This window comes from Saccostrea cucullata, unplaced genomic scaffold, assembly GCF_032062105.1.
Source record: "Saccostrea cucullata isolate Sc308-1 unplaced genomic scaffold, CSIRO_AGI_Scuc_v1 ctg1032, whole genome shotgun sequence".
Classification (NCBI taxonomy): Eukaryota; Metazoa; Mollusca; class Bivalvia; order Ostreida; family Ostreidae; genus Saccostrea; species Saccostrea cuccullata.
In genome coordinates, this window is record NW_026934004.1 from 1 (window position 1) to 19309 (window position 19309).

A 19309-nucleotide genomic window follows, 5' to 3' on the forward strand; every position below is an offset into this window, starting at 1 on the left:
TCAGGGTCTTTAGGCCTAACTTCAATGTAAAAGTGCAAAAGCATCTGATGACCCCTTATATGAGTTATTGCCTTTTAACTTCTTTGTACTTACTACTAAACCTTATAACTTCAAAACTATAAGTCATAGAAGCATGGGGTCAATTGCACTGTGACCCTTGACCTTTGACCTTGAATATTTTTTCAAGGTCAAAGGTCAAGGTCATTCATTTTTTTTTCATTTTCATTTTTTTCTATGGTTTAAGAGAGTTTTGCTTTCTTTTTCATGAAATGTTATTTTTAGGAGTCAGATATTAAACAAATTTGAAATTCAAAGAAGGTGGAAAGACCTCTTATTGTTCTGTGAACAATAAGTCTCCTAGTTTTTAATAATTTTCCTTCATTTCCATGCAGTGCTAACCTTTTTCAAGCCTTTTTTTTTTTTTAAAATAAAGCAACGCTATTTTTATCGTATTTTAGGTAATATTCTGATAAACTGAGCAAGGCGGAAAATGTTAATCGTCATTTCATGCATATTTATTTATTTTATGTAATACATACATCAAATGAAAATGGCATTTTACAGGGTCGTACATAGCACTGACAATGTGTACATGTTGATACCAAACATGATTTGTAAGTATGTGTGCAACAATTGTTGTCATATTGACATCAAGGCTGTTATGCATAGTTTCTGACTTCCCTTTTCGTCTAACTTTGACACAGTCAAAAACTTCATATAAATTTATTTAGTGTCTCGTCTTGTAATCATTTTTTTTCTTTTCGCGGCGTTTCTATATTATAGGAAGACAATGTTAATTATTTTATCAGCAGATAGACAAAATATGATTTTAAATTAAATAAATATCACTTATTCAAATAAGTTATATCACCATTTCAATTTGAATGAGTGAGATCACATATTCTAGTAGGTGATATCATCTATTAGAATAGGTTATATCACTTAATCGCAATAATTACCAAAAAATCACATCATGCTTTCCGGCTCCGATTTGAACTATTGCAAGTGTGTCTATCAGGATACCCAAAATATGCAGCTCTGTACAATGAATTGAAGTCATGCAATTGGTTTTTGCGAATGAAATAATCTTCCAGTCTATTTATACAATTTGATTCAATTTGTATGAACCGAAGCTGTTATTCGTGACAGGGGCTTAAGTTTTTGTTGCAAGATTTCTTTGACCATACACGATAGTCTAGTCATTTCTAATAAAGCTTTCTTACACAAGCATCTTAGAATATTAAAATATCATATCAAAAATTATGAAAAAAAAATCAAACAGATTTTCGATTATGTTTTAAGACACAGCAGGTATCATTACAGGATTTCTATAGGTTAATTTTCTTTCAATTTACGAGTCATCAATTGGGCTAGAAAACAATCAACATTGTTAAACAGGGGTTATCTCAAAGTTTTGTTGATAAGAAGAACATCCATCATTGTGTGTGCGTTTTATTTAATATGTTTTAAATTGTCCAGCTCCTTGACGCTGTGTATATCCGCACGGCAAGCCTTGCAAATATATGCCAATTGATAAAGCAGATATAAAATATGTACATATCCTCTATATATTTGAAATAGTTGTCTAAAAGTGTTATTGAATTTGTAGACAAACTCTCTACCAGTCCACCATCTCTGGTCGAGTGTGGCCTAAAGAGTCCTTTCTGGTAAGGATTAAATATTTTCTTAGGTCACCTAAGTCACTCAGGTAATCTATTGCTATCTATTTTCGTCCTTTGTAGTTTGTCAGACATTAATATTTGAACATTTACTACATCTTCTCTGAAACCGCTCAACTAATGTCAACCAATTTTGGTTCATAGCATTCACAGGTGAAAGGAACCAAATTTTGAATTTTATGGTCAATGTCTCCCCTTCAGGAGAGCCTTCCGGGTGGGAAAAAAAAATAAAATTAATTCAGTCTTTCGGAATATTTTTCTTTACTCCTTGGCAACTAGAAGTAAAACTATCGGCATGATAGTAACAAGCATTGATCCATCTACCAAAATTGTGAAATTCATGGACCCTGGATCAAGGGTTCATGTGTTAGAGCGGGGCTCTAATGATAAAGTACTGAAATGCATTAGTTCATTGAAATCTTCTCTGCTCCTGTCGCCCGCGTGGCGCAGTGGTTATAAATTAGAGCGTCTGATCTAGAGTCGTGAAGTAAGGAGTTGATCCTTACGTCGCGGGTTCTTATCCCACTGTGTGACGTGGAGACCGGTCCTTCGGATGAGACCGTATAAACTGAGGTCCCGTGTCGCAGTAGGTGCTGGCACGAAAAATATCCCTCCCTGCTCAATGGCCCTAAGTGCCGAGTATAGGACAAAATTTGCAGCTCTCCACCGGCAAGTGGTGGCGTCTCCATATGAGTGAAAAATTCTCAAGAGGGATGTTAAACAATATCAATCAATCCTCTAAACCTGGATATCAAACCAGTAAACCATATACCTAATTATGATAAGGAACTTTATCTCTTCCCAAATTGTAGATTTCATGGACACTTGGTCAGGGCTTCTGGTGTTAGGGCGGGTCTCTTGATCTGGGAAAAATGCATTTATTCTTTGAAAGTCTTCTCTGCTCCTGCGTATTTTGCCAATTATGTAATGTAAGTACATATAGACCCTGAGACGTGCTACTACCCCACACGCTCGCTGCACGAACGGTACACGAACACTACACGGTTTGCACGAAACGCTGCACGGTTTACACGAAACGCTACACGGTTTGCACGAAACGCTACACGGTTTACACGAAACGCTTTGCACGAAAGGCTGCACGAAACGCTTTGTACACGTTTTTCACACGCTTTGTGCACGATTCTCGCACGGTTTGGCCTCGGTTTGGATTTTTCTACTCGGAATATCTCGGGCATTTTTACCGCTTTATCCAATTTATTAATTCAATGAAAATCGCTCAAAAAGCCACATTAAGCAGCTGTTTAAATTAAATTTAGTACATTTGTATTATAAAAACCGATAGAAATATTTAATACTCTGACAGTTGTAATTAATTGATAAATAATTGTCAGTTCGAATTTATTTATTTATTTATCCAACTGTTTAAAAACGAAATGCCGATATCGTGATTGACTGTTTAATAAAATACAATTTTTATATACAGGTATTAGTTATTCATTTCAATGTAATATTTTTACGAGTATAATTCGATAAATTGATTTAATAAATTGAACACAAATTCGATTTTTCACCGCAGGAATATAAACTCAATGATTTTTAATAATATTGATTATATTGTGTTTGATTTCCGTAGGCGGATTATTTTTTGTGATTTTGATTTTAAATTATAAATTAAATTTGCCTATATACTCTACTAACGATTAGGCCAGGTAAAATTAATCTTTAGATTCTCATCCTAATTTGCTTAAAAATTGGGGCGGGTGGGCGGATTTTATTTTTTATAATTTTTAAATTGTAACTATTAACAAAACATAGACTCTTCGTACACATTTTTTTTTCATCACAATAATGCAAATATGAATAGATTTTATTCTTTTCCTATTCTTTTAAATATTTAAAGAAGATTCTTGCTTTTAAAAATTAAATATTCATTGTTAATCAACAAATTATCAAGTACACATTATACGGCACACCCTTAACAAAATGAGGTGAGGATACCAATAAATTGTGTTTGCGTGACTTCTCATCGGCCTTTTCCCAATTATATGTTCCTCTTAGTTTTACCAACAAATCCCTTTCTTTTCTGTAAAATAATCATAGATTTCCATCTTCCTCTAAAATTTTATCGTTCTTGAGACTTGACATGTTTTCGACATTAAAATAGGTCATATTTGCAAAATCTATAAAATCTTCTAATTAATATTCTACTGAAAAATCTAGGCCTGGACAGTTTTAAGATTGACCATTTCCTTAGCACTTAACATTCTCTAAAGTCTGTCTAAGATGTTGTTTTTTTTATGCAAAATCACACACAGCTGGAGATCGTTATATATAACTTGACCAGGTGTCATTTTCCTCGTCTATATTTTTACTTAGTCATAATCTCTCTAAAACTTGCTCCTGCCAGTGATGTTATCTAAATGTGTTTATGCTATTTTTCTTCCCTGCCTTCTCTATACTGACAAATTATCCTTATATATTTAAATTGCTTTTATTGCCGATTTTTCTCCATTCTTCACATGGCTCTTTTGCTATAAATAGCGGCACGCGACTTTTAATACAGACGGGAGATAACTCTTAAAACTTTGATCCGAATTCTTGCTGAATAAAAATACATGAAAAAACCTTTAACACCAAAAAATTAAAAAGAAAAAACACCGGGGCGGGACACTTTGAGAGGGGCGGGCGGGGATGAGAATCTAAAGATTAATTTTATATGGCCTTATTGATACATTTTTAAAGATTTTTTTTTACGCAAGCATTATCAATAGGAGGGAAACCGGTAAAGGGGGGGGGGGGGGGTAATGTGATCTATTAATCTATTCTATTCTCTTTCTCTTTTTACATGAAGCTTATCAAATAACATCAGTATTCCCATCATACTGTAAAATCCTCCATTTCAAAACAGGACTAAACGTATGTTTTTATGTGTACATTTATTGATAGTCGCGGCATTTGACTATACATTGTACATACAATATAGATCGATCTTAACACCGGCATTCAGGTATATTACAAGAAAACTGAAATATCTTAGATGAAATAAAAAGTACGTGAGTTATAAAACAAATAATATACAATTATTCATGATTTACTCCTAAGCTTTTCTTACATGATATTCATAAAAAGACTACCAAATCAGTTCTGTTTATTTTTTACTGTTTACGGCTAGAAACTCGGATTTACAAATAAAAGATGAAATCCGCTGTTTTATAAGTTGTACCCATCAAATATTTATAGAACCATTTTATTTAAAAAAAAAAAATAAAATCCAGTCGTAATTTTCAGGTGTCATTAAGCCGTGAACTCAACATGTACATATAGCAAAACAGGTTTTCAGTTGCAATGCACTCGGAGCCCGTGATCGCTGTTGTAAATGACCTTGATCACAGTTGAAAGGCGGAAAGAAGATTCCAATACATTTTTAAGGGGTGTATCTGCGCATACATTTAACAACGTATTTAAACAAGAATAGAAAATTAAGCATTTAATTAAACTAACATTAGATTGAAAGCTACAACAAAAAATGAAAGACTGTACTAGTAATTTAATTTAACACCCCACCCACCCCCTCGTTTATAAAGATATGGTCGTCAGTGCATGTGAATTAAAATTATAAAATCCATTTTTTTGACAATAATGAGCAACAAGTTTTATGTATTAAAAGATATGAAATGACACTTCGTTTCAAATGTAAAGACAAGAGCGGAGTCCTGATATATTTTTGATTTAAATTAAAAAAATATATTACCGGTATTTCTTTCTTTCTTTGAGAAAAAATATTTAAGAAGCCACGATCGCGTTTATACATGTAGTATATTGAATACAATGCCCTTAAAATTGTTGTACATAGCTGATTTATTTGAACACATTTTCTATAGAAGGAAAAGAAATCAAACAAATATTAATCATACATTACCGTTTAATTTCATTTTGTTGTTCCATTTTTATGCGCCCGGATCGATAGATCCCGGGCGTATATTGTTTTTGTCCTGTCTGTTTGTCTGTTTGTTTTTCTGTCTGTTGTCAACTTTAACCTTCGCCATAAGTTTTGAACAATAAGAGATAGGGACTCCATATTTGGTATGCATACTCCACTAATAAAGTCATTTCAAATGACATCAAGGTCAATGATCTTATGACCTTGACTGTGACCTTTATGCTAAAATAGAATTTTCCACTTTTTGTCATAACTTTTTAACCATAGGAGATATGGACTTCATATTTGGTATGCATAATCCACTAATAAAGTCCTTTCAGACGACAAGGTCAATGATCTTGTGACCTTGACTGTGACCTATATGCTAAAAATAGCTTTTTACACTTTTAGCCATAACTTTTAAACCATAGAAGACAGGGACTTCATATTTGGGATGCATACTCCACCGATTAAGTTCTTTCAAATGACACCATGGTCAATGACCTTGTGACCTTGACTGTGATTAATATGCTAAAAATAGATTTTTTGAACTTTGTTGCCGCCGGGCGCATAGTGTTTCACAAACACATCTAGTTTTTTTTTTGTTTTTACTCCTATAATATCACAAGCATAACTAATTCAACTAGTGCTAATTGTAACGGGGACCGTTACAGATGTTCCCCAAACGCTCCCCAACTCCCTTTTGGTGCCATATTCCCTGTAAGCTTCATTAAATAAGACAACCTCTATGCATCTGAGATTTTAACAACATAAACAAAGAAGTGTACAAAAATCATTTAAACTTTAGCATTGCACGCGTGCACATGGGAATGCATTTGCGTCATTACCATATCGTCTTGTCTACACAATCTATATTTTTAACATACTGAATATTAAAGTATTTAATCCAAAATTATATAAAAAAAAAAATACGCTCATTCAAGTGTATGTTTGATTTTACTTATTTCACGTGCACGCACGTGCATACAGGAGCATGGTGACCATACCTTCTTGTAGAAGTCCATTACATCTATCTATGTTCTAAATTCCACCCCGTTTGGGTGAAAACTAAGGGAGTTATAGCTGTTTAAAGTTTCAGGCAATCAGATTGCAGCACATGTGCACGCACGTGTATGCATGTGCATGGTGACCATACCTACTTGTAAAAGTCCATTATATCTATCTATGTTCCAAATCCCGTCCTGTTTGGTTGAAAACCAAGGGAGTTATAGCTGTTTAAAGTTTCAGCCAATCAGATTGCAGCGCACGTGCATGCACGTGTTTTCATGATCATTGCTTTATTTCATGTTGTAGGATATCCTGATGCATGGCTATGTTCAAAATTTCAAAGGATTTCGTCAAAAAACAAGAAAGATATTGAGACTTTAGTTGGAGCCAATCAGAGCGTAGTGCACGTGCATGCACGTGAGATCTTGCTATTTTCACCATGTCGTCATGTCTATACTACTAATATATCCTCACATTATGAGTTTCAAAGCATTTCATTTAAAAAAAGAACAGTTGTGGCTATATCTATTATATTGGTCATTTCACGTGTTGCACGTGCACGCTCTTGCAAGCACGTGCGCGCAAAATGACCTTGATTCCGCAAATCTACATAACATGTCTACTAACCCTAAAAAGGTTTTACCTACATCGGACGAACTGTTAACAAGATCATTCCCGGACAAAAAAGTTCCAGGAAGAAGAAGAAGAAAAATAATAATAACTAGAAACGATCTCGTTGCGAGCAACGAGAGGTCTTCCGTCCGATTCTGAAATAAAAAGACGAAAAATCTAGCTGAAAAAAGTCGTAAAAATAATTCGGTCACATGGGGGATCGAACCCGGGTCGCCCGCGTGAAAATCCAACGCGCTAACCATTACGCCATCGGGAACACCGCTTCAAAATTTTAAATGCGAATTTCTCGAGATTGGCTTCCTTACTTCTAAAACAAATTACACATTTCGCATTCATTTAAGAGTCTCTATTAACCCTATAAAAATCAAAGAAAAATAATGAAAAACAAAAAAGTTGAAAATTTTGATTTTTTTCATTCGCTTCCGGTAGCGACCGGAAGTACTGACGACACACGAAAAGGACATTCCGCATATCTAGAAGTCATGCCCTATGTTCTCCAACAAGTCTCCAGTTCATATCTTCAGTAGTTCTTTAGATCTCGAACTGACAAAATTTCATTTTAAAATCAGGAAAATGGCCATAACTTGGCACCAAAAGTGAGTTGTTCCTAAATTCTTCCAAAATTATCAATGGCATATAAGAGCGCATCATCCCTGAAAGTTTGATGAAAAACCGATGAATAGTTCTCGAGATATCGCGTGCACAAAATTTGTCTAAAAAATAAGAATAATAATAACTAGTGCTAATTGTAACGGGAACCGTTACAGATGTTCCCCAAACGCTCCCCAACTCCCTTTTGGTGCCATATTCTCTGTAAGTTTCATTAAATAAGACAAACTCGATGCATTTGAGACTTTAATAACGTTTACCCAGAAGTGTACAAAGTTCATTCAAATTTTGCGTGCGTATGTGAATGCATGTGCGTAATGACCATATCATCTTGTCTACACAATCTATATATTTTTATATACTAAATATTAAAGCATTTAATCCAAAAGTAATAAAAAGATACGCTCATTCAAGTGTTCTTTTTTTATTTTGCTCATTTCACGTGCACGCACGTGCATACATGAGCATGGTGACCATATCTTCTTGTAGATGTCCGTTACATCTATCTATGTTCTAAATCCCACCCCGTTTGGTTGAAAACCAAGGGAGTTATAGCTGTTTAGAGTTTCAGACAATCAGAATGCAGCGCACGTACAAGCACATGTATGCATGTGCATGATGACCATACCTTTTTGTAGTAGTCCAGCATATCTATCTATGTTCCAAATCCCATCCTGTTTGGTTGAAAATCAAGGGAGTTATAGCTATTTAAAGTTTTAGCCAATCAGATTGCAGCGCACGTGCATGCACGCGTTTTCATGATAATTGCTATATATCTTGTTGTAGGATATCCTAATGCATGGCTATTTTCAAAATTTCAAAGGATTTCGTCAAAAAATAAAAAAGATATTGAGACTTTAGTTTCAGCCAATCAGAGCAGAGCGCACGTGCATGCGCGTGAGATCTTGCTATTTTGACCATGTCATATTGTCTATGCTTCTAATATATCCTTATATTATAAGTTTCAAAGCATTTCATCAAAAATTAAAAAAGTTACGCCTATATCAATTAAATCGGTCATTTCACATGTTGCACGTGCACGCTCTTGCAAGCACGTGCGCACAAAATGACCTTCGTTCCACAAATCTACATAACATGTCTACTGACCCTAAAAACATTTCACCTTAGTCGGATGTATAGTTTACGAGATCATTCCCGGACAAAAAAGTACCCAGGAAGAAGAAGAAGAAAAATAATAATAATAAGAAACAGAGTAAAAACAATATGTTCCCCAACTTCGTTTGGGGAACATAATAATAAGAAACAGTAGAATCACTATAAGGTCTTCCGTGAAGACGGAAGACCTTAATAATAAGAAACAGAGTAAAAACAATATGTTCCCCAACTTCGTTTGGGGAACATAATTATAAAATACTAATAGAATTTTACATCCTGACCCATCGATAGCCAAATGACTTCCGAATGAATCTTACACGATTCTTGCACGAAAGTCGCATGTTTCTCACACGGTTCTTACACGAAAGTCGCACGTTTCTCACACGCTTTTCGCACGCTCGCTACACGGTTTGCACGAAACGCTTTGGAGCTTACACGAAACGCTGCACGGTTTACACGAAACGCTACACGGTTTGCACGAAACGCTACACGGTTTTCACGAAACGGAAAGCGCATGAAAGCCACACGCTTTTTTGGGGTAGTAGCACGTCTCAGGGTCTGTAACTACGACGAAGAAGGGTGCCTCTTCCAAAATAATGAATTTCATAGCCCCATGGTCAGGAGTAACGGGGGGGGGGGGCGGTCATGAATTTATACTGAAATTGAATTAATGCTTTGAAATCTGCTGCTTGGTATTAATCAAAGATATAAGATGAGAAAAAGTACCTTTTCCAAAATAGTTTAATGTGTGACCCCAGGGTCAGGGTGTCTTGTTTGGTGGGGGACTACTGATTAAATTGCGGAAATGGATTCTCTTTCTGTTCCACTGCTCTGTCCTTGGGTAAAACTATTTATTAATTTGCAAAATAAATTGCATGCAGGAAGCGGTATTGTTGAAGCAACGTTGTTCACGTTTTAGTCACACTTACTGCAAGAAGAATTTGGAAGAGAACAATTCTGCTTTGTGAGTCTCTCTTTTTTCTCTTTTCAATTTATGCATCATCATAAGATGAAAACAAGATTATTACACGCCCAAAATTTTCAAAGAGATTTAAAAAATTCTGATGGAATACAGTGTATTTTATGGTCACATATCCCATGATATTGTTTTCATTACAGTTTCAGAGACAACTTCCTAAAGCTGGTAATATATTATGAAGATACTAACTACGAGGAAATTTCAGAAGAACCGTCATATGATGTGAGATTGTCAGGAGACTTATTGCTATCCAGTTTTGTCCTCCGTCGTGCGTCGTGTGTTATCATTTGAACATTTTCAGGTTCTTCTCTGAAACCACTGCACCAATTTGAACCAAATTTAGCGTTGGGAGGTTCTATGATATAGTGAAAATGCATTCATTCTTTGGAAATCTCTCTTCTCTGCTCCAGGGTGTTTAATACCGATGTTCTAAGTAAATATTTATGATGAGCAAGGATTCCAAATACCAAATTTGTGAATTTCAAAGCCCTTGAGTCTGAGATACCAGGGGCTCTTATGATTATACTAGTATACTGAAAATGATTGATTGATTGATTGATTGTATATTGTTTAACGTCCCTCTCGAGAATTTTTCACTCATATGGAGACGCCACCACTTGCCGGTGGAGGGCTACAAATTTTGTCCTATGCTCGGCACTCAGGGCCTTTGAGCAGTGAGATCTTTTTCGTGCCAGCACCTACTGCGACACGGGACCTCGGTTTATACGGTCTCATCCGAAGGACCTAGTCTCCACGTCCCGCAATGGTATTCGAACCTGCGACGTAAGGATTGACTCCTTAATTTGCGACTCTAGAGCAGACGCTCTAACCACTGCGCCACGCGGGCGACTCAGAAAATGAATTAATGCTTTGAAATCTGCTAATTGGTATTAATCAAACATTTATGATGAGCAAAGGTGTCTTTTTTAAAATTGTGATAAGTGTCCCCAGGGTCAGAGATTTCTGTGGGGTTGGAGGGGTACTTGGGCATATATTCATACGCCCAGAATACTTCTATGGAGACCGTTAAATTGAACACATCTTATTTTATGAATTGAAAAAAAACCCGTTTGAATACAAATTCAAAAAAACCTACGAGATTTACCTTAATTTAAAACTGCAAATAGTTTGGTTGATTTGTTTTTGATAAACATTGAAGTACATTTATTTGTTAATAAATATGATTTGTTTTAAAATACGCATTTACATTAGAGTATTGTCTTGTCGGCTGAAAAAACAGGATCGGCCGACACAGTATCGGGCGACACGGAGCAGTCACATTTTTTCCGAAGGACACCGATGACTTGGATAAATATAACACAAAAAATCTTTTTTCTTTAGAAATCAGCAATATTTTTTCATAGAGCTATTTTCAGATAGGTGACGTGAGTAATGTTTGCAAGGCAAAGTGGCAGAATCTTATGAATTTGTGACTCAATGTTGAAAATGTGTGTAAGATTTGTATGGAATTGCATAAAAACGACAAATGCTGCATATCTAAGCAGCAAAGAATACTTCAGATTTCTTTATATCTTACGGATTAATTATTTATGTTATCTCCGTTCAAAAAATTTATATCAATCCATGCATCAAAATTTTGTTTGTGTTATGTATCCTTAATACATGTAGGTTAAATATTCACAAGTCGGCCAATCGTCGCCCGATCATCGAGCTCTGAGCTACAGTTTGATTTTAACCGTCGGCCGAAATTTTCAACACCCTTATTGTCCAACGACGGACAACCGACTTAATAAACTAACAGCCGATGGTCGGACGACGATCGAAGGTTGGTCGACGGATAACTGCACTTGAAGAAATCGGCCACCGACGCATGAAAAATTATAACTTGGACCGATGGACACAAAATTGGTCGGCCGACAAAAAAATAGGTCAAAATCGGCCAAGACAGCGGCCGATGAACTGACGACTGTCACCCGAAGAATCCCATTTTTGCTTCAAAAGCAGTCGGCCGTTGGTCGTTTTTGGAAATGTGACTGGGGTTTTAGATACATAAGGAGAATTACTGATAAGACGTGAGCACTGTTTTCAATTCACTGGTACTGGATTAAAAGTTGTTTTCAGTTGGACTTATGTATTTACTAGTATATCACTATTGAGCACATGAATGGCTAGATGTATCAGGACAAAGTTAAATACTAGTATATGAATTGGTCAATGAACATTTTTAGTTCAAAGTGGGTGATGTGTTTATGCAGTATAAATATCTCGACCATCGACCCTCAGAAAGTGTAATGAGCACTAGATAAAAGTACTTATTGTACTAAAAAAAAACCTTATCTTCAGAGCAGTTACAGCTGTATGGAGCATTTGAGGGTAATTCTTACCTGAAACATTTGCTGTTACCAAATCAATTAATTTTACACATGTTCAAATACTACTTGGCATGAGGCTGCCAAGGACGCAAAAGATATCCTGTGTGGGACCCAAAGACTTTTGTACTTTAAAAATGAGGGTAAATTTAGCAACTCTCGTACCAGGTACCTCCATGTATGTTTCGCTTGAAAAAGCGATTTGTTTATGTGCTCATGAAAAGCAATCCTTGCGAGACGAAATGTAATCTATTGTGTTCATCCAGTTCCCCAGATGAATACTGGTACATGTAACTTACATCCTAGTTAAATCTCAGAGAACCATCAAAAGATTTTCCAGGCATTTGACCGTATTTTCTGTAAAATTTGGGATGATCTCTACTCCCATCCTGACCTTCTTTCGTGTGTCTTTCACCATGTTCAATACAAGGCTCGTACACTTTATTAGCTTGATCTCTACTAACGACTCACCGGTCACGGTAGCCTAGTGGTAGAGCGTTCGCTTCGCGATCGGGAGGCCCGGGTTCGATTCTCGATCGCGGCGCCGCGTCATACCTAAGACGTAAACAAAGGTAGTGACTGTTCCTTCGCCAAGCGCTCGGCACTTGAAGTGATAGTCACGGGTCTTTCGGATATGACCTTAAAAACGTACGTCCCGTGTCACGGTAGGCGTTGGCACGATAAAGAACCCTCACTGCTCAATGGCCCTGAGTGCCGAGTATAGGTCTAAATTTGAAGCCCTTCACCGGCATCGATGACGTCTCCATATGAGTGAAAAATTCTCGAGAGGGACGTTAAACAATATACAATCAATCAATCTACTAACGACACCAACTGAAGATATATTCTATCTCCTTCAAGGTCTATTTTGGAACATATACAAAGGCTGTTTAATAAATAATGTATCTCGATGCTCAGAAAGAAGCAATACATGCTTTCCAATGATTTAGTCTTAATGATATAACTTAATATTCTCTATTTATTCAAACACATGTCCTTAACATTCTTATCAATTACTTTAGAACTCATTTTTTGGAATGACCCTTAGTATACTGGAAAATGGCAGATCCTATGATTTCCTTGACTGTTTCTTTTTTCTAAAAGGTGTTTTTTTTTAAGTTTGGAAATAGAAACAAGTCAAAAGGTCAAAGATCTGGCAAAAAAAAATAAATGCAAAAAAATCATTAACTTTCTGTTTATCCCCTTAACTCCTTTACTCTTCAGGGCGTACGGTTTTGGACGCTGTCATGACGAAATTTTATGTAGTGTATTCCTGATTCTGGTTTCTTTCTCTTATAGCCCCGTGGGGATCCGGGTTGGAATAGGTCCTCAGTACCCCATAATTTGACGTAAAAGGTGACTAAATGGGGCGGTCCTTCGGATGAGACCGTATAAACCGAGGCCCCGTGTCACAGCAGGTGTGGCACGATAAAGATCCCTCCCTGCTCAAAGGCCGTAAGTGTCGAGCATAGGCCTAAATTTGCAGCCCTTACCGGCAATGGTGACGTCTCCATATCAGTGAAATATTCTGGAGAGGGACGTTAAACAGTATACAATCAATCAATCAATCTTCCTCTAAAAACCTTTTGATTTTTTGGCACACAAATTGCTTTCTGTATCTAGACTCCTCCAGAAATGAAAACGTCTCCGAGAATATGAATTCGAAAAATATCAAATAAAAGATTATATAATGGGCATCAAAAATGGGTATCGTCCTTATCAACAAAAAAACCAACTTATGTACTGTTCGCCAGATATCAACAAATACTTAGTACATAAGGTGTTGTTTTTTTTTTTTGACAAGGACGATATCCATTTTTGATTCCTATTATATAATTTTTTATCATTAAAACCCACCTGCTCATTCGTCTATAAAACATGCATTGGTTGCTGTAAATTTTACAGATTTCAGTAATTATTTCTTTGCGATTTTTAACAAGTCTTACAGCAGCTTTAATAAATCTTTTAATTCCACTCTAGTTTACTGACTCTTTACCATTCATTTATAATGCAGTGTCTCGAATAGCTCTTGTTTTCCAGCTTCTCACAATGAATCTATGTGATGAAAAGTGGTCTCATAAACTGTTATAAGTTCATTAAAGATTCAATAATGAGAGAAAGTCAAATTTAATGTTTGTGATATCTGTCTGTGATATGATGTCTGTATTGTAATACAATTCAGGACATTATTTATTGAATATCTCTCGTAAGCATTGGTTAGATCCAGCCATATGACTGTAAGTTCTCCTTTCATCTCTTTAGCTTCCGGTATAATCCCTGTTAGAACACATGTATGCCCTACATACCACGGGACCCCTGGCACTTCTTCTTTCTGCATTCTTGTTATACAGCATGTAGGTTGTCATCCTCTTGGCCAAAATATCCAGGAAAATGTGCCCTTTGATGTGCAACAGGGAAATGGTACGGAACTACTTGTGAATTTGAGTTTTCCTCCTTTGCAATAAATCATCCCTCAGCTTGGTGCCAACTGTCAGCTTACTTCCTCCTTCTCCACACAACTCTCAGATATTTCCAAACGTTGGGATTATCTCGAACAGTTCTTGCAAACTTGGTATGGTCATTGGGATAAAGCTGCTCTAGCCTTCCTGGATTCTTTTACTTCTGGAAGCTTTGGTTCTTTCATCAAACAAATTGTCTTGATTGTCAGCCTGAATCAGCTTCTCAAAATCTCTTAAATCTTCATTCCTCCTTAGATCAGTGTGCCTATCGTTCAAATATTGTTCGAATTACTCTCTTCCCGCTGTAATCTTTCCTGGTCCTTTGCTGTTTAAAAGTATTGATATAATTTGGATGTGTTGGGTTTAAATCGTATTCTTGCTCTCGCCTCGCTCGCTCCTTTTTTCATCATGCTTTTTTCTGTCTTTCATATGATTTTTATTTTCTCTTTTATGTTTGTATTTGATTAGGCTTAAGCAGGTCGTTCCCCCTCCTCTGATGTTTTTAACCGTCTCGCCAGCCTTTGCAGCCCCCCCCCCCCCCCAAGATTGGTCATCTTCTTGTCTTCTGCTCTTATTCGCCACTGAATCGGAACGCATCCCTCCTTTCCTTTCCCATGTGTATTTTCAGCCCGCGCTCATTCTTTAAGGTCTTTCCACAACTTCATCTGCTAAAATTTAAACTATCAGTTATCTCTGTCCTGATCACATACAACATCCACACTAACTCGGCTGTCACTGTCAAATTAAAGGTCCTGACACAGGAATTTTCATTTGTAAAGAAATTTCTAGCACCAACTATTCAAGGTTAAATTTGAGTAAAATTTTGGAAAACTTGGTCAGACTCCAAGGTAAAGGTCAAGGTCAAATTTGATGGTACCCAAGTTCTTGTCACAGGAAATACACCTTTGGAATAAGACAGAGATAATCTCAACCCATTAAAAGTTATGGGCAAGGTTGAAGTTTGTGGACAGACAGAATAACAGACAAACAGACAGACAGACGGACAGGGCAAAAACTATATACCCCAGAATCTTTGATTACAGGGGCATAAAATCTTGTCCTTACTGAATTTTCAAATTTTGGTTTATCATTGTCAGTGAAAAATAATAAATAAATGTAACCCTTTCATTCGGTCAATCCATAGATATATCAAATTCACTAAAAAGCATTTTAACATCGCACTCTGTACTTGATGGATATGCGTTTCTGTTAAATTGATATATACATGTATCTATCGATTGAACTCATAAATTGTTAAAATTGATTCACTAATGTTTTTATTTCAGGGCTTCAGATTTTTGTCGGATTTAGGAGGAGCCATGGGACTTTTCTTGGGCGCTTCTGTTTTGAGTTTTCTCGAATTGGTACAGCTGTTTGTTGAACTTTCCAATTACCTTCGTCGCAAATGTCTTCAAAGAAAAAACAAAGTAAATGAGAGTCCGAATAACACCGTTAATCCGACCAAAGATACCAAAGATTCAAAAAACATATTCACAGTTGCTATGGATGAAAGGGATAATGTATAATGTATAAATTTTTTAATTTAGGCAATCGACTTATTGAAATCTTCAATCATTTCAAATATAGATTCATAGATTAAAATAAGCCTTTCGATGCATTTTATCGGACCAAAGAATCAAAGTGTTTGCAGAGGTCGTAAGGCATTTATCGAATTTCTTAAATTTTATAAGAAAACTTATAAGAAAAGATAAATGATATCTGGGTGATTAATGTGAAAAAGAGACCTATTTCAATAATTAAAAATAATTTGGTACTCAGTTATTTAAATAGATCCATATTGGTCAAAGAAAACTTTTTAGTATATACAAGGGCCATTCAAAAATTATGCGGACTCTGCAATTATGAAATTCACAGAAATATGTATCTTTAAGATTCCAATAAATTTAAGACAAAAATTATGTATTTAAAAAAAATTCTCCTAAAACTGTCGCTTATGGAGCGTTACGGAGCACGACAAAAAAAAATGAAACAAAAGCGCGCGAAATCCAAAATTAAACTCATTAATTTTCTATAATTCGCGATATTTTTCAACAATTTTCTCAGATGTATCTATATATTTTTCTATTACTATGTATTTAGATTTCTGATGTGATATTTGAAGTACTAACAGAAATATAGTGATTTTTCTCCCATGTGATGACTGTGAAAACGACGTCTCCTGAATTGACACACCATACTTTTGTAAAATCGTGTGTAATTCTCGAGATATTGCCAACATAAATCCAAAATATGCATAATGAAACATGTAGTAAACTAGGATATTCGTTACATTTGTGTACAAGTAGCAAATTGTAATTTTAGACCGTTAAAATTCCTCAAAAAGGCTATACGGGAGGACGGGAAGAATATTATCGACAAAAACTTTATCCTGACTTTAAAGAGCGTTATTGAGAGTGACCAATGTCACACTATGTCTAATGAGTACCTGCAGTGTTTGATTTTAAAACAAAAAAGAACATGCTTTACCGGTACTTGTTTTATAGATTTTAAGCTTGACAAAAAATGGTGTATGGATGGTGAGTAGATAAGGTAACTCAAACTGTACAGGAACTCTTGGGAAAATGTTGAGATAATGAAAGCTCATTTTTTCCGATAATAATGCCCGTGACGTCGAAGATTTTGCTGCTCCATGACTTAATGCACACTGATAAATTACCCAAAATTGATATCAATTTAACACATTTTGATATTAATATTTGAAGACCATATAAGTAAAGATTCTTTTCTATTATATGTGAAATTTTGCCCTATTATGTTGTAAAATATTTTTTGTGTGCAAAAAGTCCGCGTAATTTTTGAACGGTCCTCATATGGAAGTCATTTCATTATTGTACTTGCATCTTTACAAAAATGTATTGAATTCCTGATCATATATAGAATCTGAATCACAGACAGACCATGCAAGTGATACTTGTAAATTAATGTCGTAAAAATGTTCTTTGTGTATTTTTTTATTCAAAATAGAAATGAAAGAATCATGCACTGATGTAAGTTTTTCCATGCTTAAGAGCAAAACATTAAATGTTTCATTTCTGATAAAAAAAAAAAAGAGCTAAGCACGAGACATAACTCTTATAAATGATGTTTTAAATTTAATTTTTTTAAAGGTGCATGAACACAAATTCTAAGTTAATATTTTCTGTATAATATCACGACATATATTTTAATAGCATTTCACACAAAAATATATTAAAAATTTAATTTCATCTTAAAGTTATCGAAAATTCAAATTTTTGGCTTGGTTTGACTGACACATCCTTGCACTTTTACAAATTTTACTTTTATTCTTAATTTTAGGAAAAGTGGCAATCTTGGTGTGTATTAATGAAAAATATTAAAATTCTTAATGCATTAACTCAATATCGTAATAGTTTAACACTCATAAATTTAATTTATAAATTATAAATTTAATTTATAAATTATAAATTTATAAAGTGATCTCCACTGAACCTATTTAATTATGAAAGTTTTGCAATAAAATAAAACAATTATTTACACTTATAATTACATTTACAAAAGTATTTAACAAAAGACTTACCAAAATTAAGGAATTTAGGCTCTCCAGAAAATAGGAAATTTACTAAGTGCTGTGCTGTACTAAAAGAATTTAACATGCAAGTTTTTTAAAGACTGGAAAGATATAAATGCAGAAATCTCATCCTGAAACAATGCTCAAACTTCGAAGATAAAAACCAAACAAAGAGTCAAACATACCATGACTGAAAATCTAAAGTCCACTAAACTCAAATATTAGAAAGTACACGACCTGCTGGCACAACAGCACTGGACAAAGGTGTAAAACACCCCAAAGAAATCCATGTGATATATCTATCAATCGGTCAACTGAGTTTTGGCGGGGAAATAATTAATTCAACAAAATTTTAAAATAAGTTAACACAAACACTTCTAATAACTTTTATATATATGTAAAACTTTTATTTACCTACCTATATTTCATAATTATGAATGCATGAAAATAAAACCATAATTTTAAAGCTATATACACAAAATTCTGATAAGCTACAAAAACACCGTTATTTTAGTGCAGTGTTACAACGCACTTTGAAAAATTTTTTCAAAGTGCGTTAAAATTTGGGACCAAGCTAACGCACTTTGAAAAAATATTTTTTTTTTCAAAGAGCGTTAATATCGACCATATTAACGCACTTTGAAAAAAATGTAAATATTGATCAATATTCCTCCAAATAATCGGTATGATAAATAACAGATCCTGGTTTGATAACTTTTTTATGATAAATTCACTGTAGGACCTGAGATATTGACGTTTTAAATATGTAAGGTTTTGATAAAATAAAAGGGAAAATTAAAGGGTCTTGACAAAAAGAGTGATGATTGTTTAAGTTCATTAATTCGTTTCTTCTTTTTTTTAAAAATTCTAGTCTTTGATAAGTAGATGTAAAGGTGTATAGGGGGCGTTGTGGCAACGCACTTTGAAAAAATTACGCACTTTGAAAAATTTTTTCAAAGTGCATTAAAATTGGGACAATATCAACGCACTTTGAAAAAATTTTCAAAGTGCGTTAAATTTGGGACCAACTCAACGCACTTTGAAAAAATTTTTCAAAGTGCGTTCA

General features: G+C 34.9%; 1 protein-coding gene across 1 annotated transcript; it reads left to right on the plus strand.

Moving 5' to 3' along the window:
* Positions 1–1609: 1609 nt before the first annotated feature.
* On the plus strand, positions 1610–16219 carry LOC134239778 (acid-sensing ion channel 1-like; the record flags this gene model as incomplete). The annotated part of the gene is made up of 3 exons (XM_062721925.1): positions 1610–1708; positions 10045–10126; positions 15980–16219. Coding segments are annotated over 3 exons (421 nt in total), but the record flags the coding sequence as incomplete, so codon positions are not given.
* Between the last annotated feature and the right edge of the window lie 3090 nt (positions 16220–19309).